Below are 7242 nucleotides of genomic sequence, written 5' to 3'. Positions count from 1 at the left end.
AAAACACTATAGAGAACTTTTTCCATTTCAAATACTTTGGGAGACCATAGCCTTCCACACCCTTGCTCCTGGTTCAGGCCCTGATTGCATGCATTGTTTGGCATTGAGTTATAAAAGTGTATTTCTAACTTTGATAAAAGCTAATACTTTCAACTCCCAACAACAATCTCAAAATATAACCATAAATATAATTAATATATATGATTATATCTCATAATAATTAATTCATTTTATATATTTATAAAAAAATCAAAATAAAAAAAATTAAGTAATTGCTGAAAAACATGCGAAGTGTGAATTAATTATTGGTACAAGCTTTGGAAGGTTTCAGAAGATGGAATCATACCTTTGCAACAAAATGTATAGCTATAGTTTATATTTTGTTAGGCATATAACCCTGGGGACATGCTCATCTGCGTAGCTAATAGCTAATTAAATTGCTTGAAATTACAAACAGTTGACACTAAGTTACAATTATTAAATTAAATGTATTAATAAAGTTGCTAACGGTTTAAATTTGAAGGCACTAAATAATTATAAAGAAAACTAGAGAATCTTTTATGGAAAAGGTTAAAACTTAAATGACATAGTAAAATTTTATACTTTGTCCTGACACAAATTAGTCCAATTATTAAACCAGCATTACCTCTAAACACGAAAGTACCATAAAAGACAAGAGAAAGTAGAATAAACGTATAAAACATGAAATCACATTTGAAATAAAATAATGTGTTCTGAAATTATATACGATAGCAATAGTAATTATCTAAAACAGAAGGGTAGGTCGGTCCAATAATTTTCTTACCTCAACGGACTAAATAAGTTATTTAGTAGCTAAGGGCCAAGAATTTCTATATCTTTATGTTAATTTGTATCATTTCGTATCAAATGAAAATTGCAGATTCAATTTAATTATTTTTGCATGTTTGCAACGTGCGCACATGTTTCACAATCAATAATCTAGCTGGCAAGAAAATTATTGTTGTTATATATATATACATATAACTTCGGTTATCTTAACTTATATCTACATATAATATAATATAATTCAATATATAAGTTATTATGAATGGAATATATATATATATATTTAATTTTTTTAATATTTATATTTAATTTTAGACACCTAAAATTTTTATTTTGATATTTGTACTATTTTTGGTATATAAAATTTAAATTTATATGTAATTTTATAATTTTTCTATTAATTTATTATTTAATAAGTTACGCTCTTAATTACACACTAATTCTAATCCTAAAAAGTGATATATTTATTATATTTTAATATTTTATTAACTAATAAATAGAGTTTTAAAAGATTAAAAAAATAAAAAATAATTAGTTTGCTATTATTTTTAATATATTTTGAATTAATATTAGATATCAAAAATTTTATTAAATTGTATCTATTAATTTATTTTATAGCTGAAATAATATTATCATACGGCTGATAATTTTTTTATTAAGAAAAACCTTCGCTCACAGTCAAATTCGCATACGCATATTGACATAAAACAAGTCATTAATTAAACCATGCAATAGGCATTCTTTTTCATGCATGTTTTTCATATGAAAATAGAAATTAAGATGTCAGTTCATTGAAACCTATATACTTATGTTTTCTTGGGTAATACTGTTTTGTTTTATAAGCGAAATTCATTGATAATGGACACAAGCTCCTAAAATACAAAGAGTGACAACTCAAGGAAGAATTCGAGAGAAGCCAAAATCTTTATTTATTATTATTATTTTTTTGGTAATACTTGAACCTCTATATATTGCTATACTTAAAGCACAACACTTCCAATATTAGCTCAATAAATTAATGAATAAATTTGTTGCTATTGTCTTATTGACTATATTTTATATTTTAGAGTCAAAAGATGAAGCTTGATTTTTAAATTTCTTGCATTTGATTTTTATATCGATTAATTGTAAATATTTTTAATTACAAAGTTAAATTACAATTCTTTATTAAAAAGGATTATATATAGAATTTGATTAATATTGGATTGCATTTATAAAAAATTTATTTATTTTTATTATAAATATTTTTTAATTCAAAAACTGAAATTATAAAATTAATAAATATAAAGTTTGAATAATGATAAATTAAATAGGGTAATTTCTACCCAATGAAAAAATTATCAATCAAAATTATTCAAAGCCATGCGACAATAGAAAAAAACTAAATTAACACTTTTACTATTAAAATATTATCGCATAAGCCATAAGATTAAATATACTCAAATTCAAAAAAAATAATTTTATGTATTTAAATAATAATATTTTTTTAATAATAGAATGAGTTAATAAATTTGACAGATAATTTTATGGATGCTAAAATTAAAATAATTATTAAAATAAAATATTAAAATTATAACAAATGAACTAATTAATAATATTAACATTAAAAAGATTCTCTTCTAATAAAATTTCTAATATATTAGTCCAGTAATAAAATAATACCGTATCAACAATGATCTTCCAAAGTCTAAATCTCATAAAAAAACTATTTAATATAGTTAAAATATTCATTTTATTACTGATTATGTTAATCAATTACATGACGCAGTTAATCATCTTCCTTTAACAACTCTCGCCATAAAAATTAACGAAGTGAACCAAATTAATAAATGGGAACTTGGGAAGGTGACTTTTTCCTACCTTCTACACTATTATTGTCCATGTTCAGAAAAAAAAAAAAAAACCAAGAAAACATAGGCTCACACGGTCGTGCTAATGCAGTGCCGGTCCAATTAGGAACACAGGATCAGCCGGTCTTAAGAATTTATTTTATTAATCTATTTTATTTAAATTTAATTTAATTATAACTAATTTTATAAATTTTTAAATTAATTTTTATTTCATTTAAAAATTTAAATTTATAAATAAATTTCATAGATTCTCACTAAATATAAATATATATTTCTGAGAATATGATGATATAATTTATAGACAAATGCCTATAACAATGACGACCAGAAGGTATAAACAAAATCAATCATGAATCTAATACTCAGAAGAGAGGAGAGCTGTTGTTAGAAAGAGACCTTCTTTTTATTTTACTTTGAAAAAAATGTGCAAATAAGGGGAAGCTTATTTCTCCTAGTTGAAGTTTGGTAGGATTTCTAATAGAAAATAATAAATTTCTATATAAATTAAAATAGACTGTAACTACGTCAGCATGGTAGATGACAGGAAGCAAAACCAATTATGAATCACAAGATAATGAGAAATGGACAAAAAGTAACAATTTTTTAATAACTCATTAATTGGTTCTGATTCTATAATTGCATCAATTAGTCAAGTTCGTGGAAGATAAAGATACCCCAAAGGACCATGGCCGGCAACACCAGTGCTTGCTACTCTTGCAGCAGCCCATGTTTTTATTGTGCTTGTCCTTGCCCTTTTCATGCTTTTTAAACTACCTTAATTTTATGCGAATGCTTGTAGCTTATGTTAATTTTTAATTGATTTTGTTTATGAATAATATGATAAGTTTATCTAAGAATTTCTCTTAATTTATTATTTTTAAAAATTTATCTGAAGGTAATATATATATATATTATAAAATTCATAGATTTAAAAATCTTACTTTCAAATATTAATCATGACAACCCTAAAAACGATCCCATTGGTATTGTTATTTGTGAGAATTAAAAAGATATTGAGTTTGAGCCTCTTCATCAACTATTGAGATTACCTAGAATTACTATTTTTTCTTTAAATTACCAAATTGGGAGGGCAGACCAAAACTTTTATAAATACAAGGCAGATAATAATAATAGAGCATCAAAAATTGTGTCTTGTGTGAAAAGAAGGAGAAAAGAAAAAGAACAAACATGTATTGTGTCTGTTATAGCTCTGCCTTTTGATGCCAAGTTTACCTATAAATACATTTATAATTCTCCTCTCTCACCCTATCTTCAAAGTAGTTTTGAACTCTCTGCTGAGGGAAAAAAAGAGTGAGGGAAGTGAGAAACCAAAAGCCATGGCTGCTTCTGCTACTACTAGCAATAATATTGCTCCAAACTTCTTGGTTGTTGACCCAAAAAAGGGAAGAAAAAGAGACATATTCAAGTATTTGGTGAGGAAAGATGTGAAGAGTGGAATGAGTTTCTTGGATAGTTCAGAGGAAGGAGTTAAAGGTGGCGCAGCAGTTGATCATAGGTGGATTTTATTGGTTTCTATCATCATTCGAAGGGTTCTTGCGCTTATTGATACCCCATTAAAGTACCTTGGATATGTCATTGATTTCTTTCTCAACCTTATCTCCCAAAATAGTGGATTCTCTGGCATACTCAACAACTTTCTCCATGGTATATATACACACACTTACTATATATAATATATCTATTTCAGTTCTTACTCATTATCATCAGTTAACATTTTAGTTTCTATCATTTTATTCAGATTCTTTTACGTAAATTTTTTATTTTTATTTTTTTTAATAATCTTACATACTATATAGTTACTTCATGTTCTTAAACTGTTTTTATACTTTAGAAGGGGTATGATATTTCTTGATTCAAATTCTTTTGAAAGGTCTTATAATTAAGAAAGTATATATTTAAGTAGTCTATACATCACACAGGAATTTAAGTACCTTTATCTTCAAGGTAGATAGTACTTTGATCATTAAAAAGAAAAGAAAGAAAAGAATCACAATTTTATTAGAGTTCGACTCAAATTCATTTATAAACAAAATTATGAGAAAGTATAGTATCCTTCTGCTAGTAAGAGGAGGTTTTTGGCAAAAGTCTGTTCTTCACATTTTTAACAACTCTTTTCTTTTGAATTCTCAAAAAAGAAAAAAAAGAGACCAACTCTTTTCTTTTGCAATATGTCAGTTACATATTTGACGACACTCTTTTGCGTCGCTGATGATTCTACTAACGTCGCTAAAAATCCTTATCGATCCCTAAGTTACACTCGAGATAGGGGCAAAAAGAAAACAAGCAAAATTATATTTCCTAACCTAAAGTTATCTCAAATAACAAAACTTCCTCGAAAGAGACAATATCTAAATTATCTGCCCAATGCTTGGGAAAGTTGCAAAAGTTGGTAAAGCGACCAACCGTTCCATGGCAAAGACAAAGTTAACACATGTCGAGTTTTAAGGTTCATGTAAAACATGATATCCTAGCTTTTGTCTAAGAATAAACTACTGAGTATTAGTGTTTTTATCATGAGCCATTTTATGCTAGGAGTCTGGAATTGCAGTACATAATGATAATATGCTTAAACTCCATATTCGCAGGAAACCTGAAGATACCGAGGAGAGGAACAGAGAATTTTATAAGCACGATTGGGCAATTGGATGGGCGAATAGACCTTTATAGAACTACAATATTATCGGAGAAAGTAGATGATTCTGTTGCTACTGATGTTAACAACATTAAAGCAGAACTGGGTAATCGATATCTCATGGATCTTTGTATCATGGCAGCCAAACTTGTCTATGAGAATGAGAAAGTTGCTCAAAATGTTGTTGATCGTCACTGGAAGGCAAGCACTGAATTTATTTCTTTTTCCATCTTCTTTTAACAGTTTCTGATGTTTTCTAATATAATATCTAATTAACGCAATCCTGTAAATTCTTGACATAAAAACAGATGCATTTTGTGGCTTTCTACAACTGCTGGAATGGTAAGAATACCATTTCTCTTTTCATTCTTTTTTTTTTCTTTTTGGCTAACTGGGATTTGATTAGCCAAAGCTTATTTGTGGTTCCTTTTTGTAATAGAGTACCAAAAGCAAAACAACACCCAAGTGTTCATATGTTGTGACAAGCCAAAGGATGCAAATTTGATAGTGGTCAGCTTTAGAGGAACAGAACCATTTAATGCACAAGATTGGAGTACGGATTTTGATTTCTCGTGGTATGAAATCCCAAAAGTTGGAAAGATCCATATTGGATTCTTAGAAGCTTTAGGTCTGGGCAACAGAAGTGACGCTACCACTTTCCAAACTCACCTTCAGAGGAAACATACAGGTTTCTTCCATCTAAATGGTGAGTCTGAAGGCAATATGACGGAATGGGCAAAGAAGAGTGCATACTATGCTGTCGCGTTGAAGCTAAAGAGCTTACTGAAAGAACACAGGAATGCTAAATTTATAGTCACTGGACATAGTTTAGGTGGAGCACTTGCAATATTGTTCCCGTCAATACTGGTAATACAGGAGGAGACAGAGATGCTAAACAGGTTGCTGAACATATACACATTTGGGCAGCCAAGAATTGGAGATGCACAGCTTGGAACTTTCATGGAGTCCCACTTGAATTATCCAGTTACTAGATACTTCAGGGTTGTTTACTGCAACGATATGGTGCCTAGAGTGCCTTTCGATGACAAGATTTTCGCTTTCAAGCATTTCGGTACATGTCTTTACTATGATAGCCGCTACTTTGGCCGAGTAAGTACTTCTTGCCTTTCTTCTTCTAACCTTCTTCAGTCCTGATTCACTCAATTTCTAGCTAGCTTTATGAATATATGAATTGATATCTTTCTGTTCTTTTGTTCTGAAGTTTATGGATGAGGAGCCGAACAGAAATTATTTTGGACTGAGACACATAATTCCAATGCGGGTGAATGCATTATGGGAACTATTCAGAAGTTTTATGATAACCCATGCACATGGACCTGACTACCAGGAGAGTTGGTTCTGCACTCTTTCCAGGGTAGCAGGACTGGTGCTTCCTGGTGTTGCTGCTCATAGTCCTATAGATTATGTTAATTCAGTTAGGCTTGGAAAGGAGAGAGTAGCTCCAATGACATCCTTGAAAAGCTTCGCTCGCAAGTCATAAATCTGGGTTGCACTTATACTCTTCTTCATGGATCATCACAATGGAGACACTGAACACAAAGGAAAATAATAACAGGGTGCAGTTTAAAATGATCATAAGGGAAATAAATCTTATATTTCTTACTCTTACGGAAATTTGATAATCTGTGACCTTGTGGTTGTGGGTAGTTCCAATTTAATTTCTTTTTCTTTTCAATAAAAATCCTGTACTTCGGTGATAATATGAATTATAGTGTGACTTTTTTGGTTGCCCATAGAAATGAATTTTTCGTCAGCAAGCTGCTTGTATTTTAAACCATATGAATCCTGATAAGTCATAATGGTTTGATGTTCTCAAGAGTCACAGATTCTCCTCTCCTTTAGTTTATAAGATCCTATAAGGCTAATTCAATTACAATTATAAACAGAAATTGAAAAAGAATTTTTATATAA

At 29.2% G+C, this 7242-nt stretch overlaps 1 protein-coding gene across 1 annotated transcript; it reads left to right on the top strand.

The window, feature by feature from the left end:
* Window positions 1-3994: 3994 nt before the first annotated feature.
* LOC8263958 (uncharacterized) lies at window positions 3995-6811 on the top strand. The gene is given in 5 exon segments (NM_001323710.1): window positions 3995-4322; window positions 5264-5511; window positions 5619-5652; window positions 5750-6420; window positions 6533-6811. Coding segments are annotated over 5 exon segments (1560 nt in total).
* Window positions 6812-7242: the final 431 nt, after the last annotated feature.

This window comes from Ricinus communis, chromosome 8 (assembly GCF_019578655.1).
Source record: "Ricinus communis isolate WT05 ecotype wild-type chromosome 8, ASM1957865v1, whole genome shotgun sequence".
NCBI lineage: Eukaryota > Viridiplantae > Streptophyta > Magnoliopsida > Malpighiales > Euphorbiaceae > Ricinus > Ricinus communis.
The sequence above is the reverse complement of the archived record's forward strand: the minus strand, read 5'-3'. Positions and strand labels throughout refer to the sequence as shown.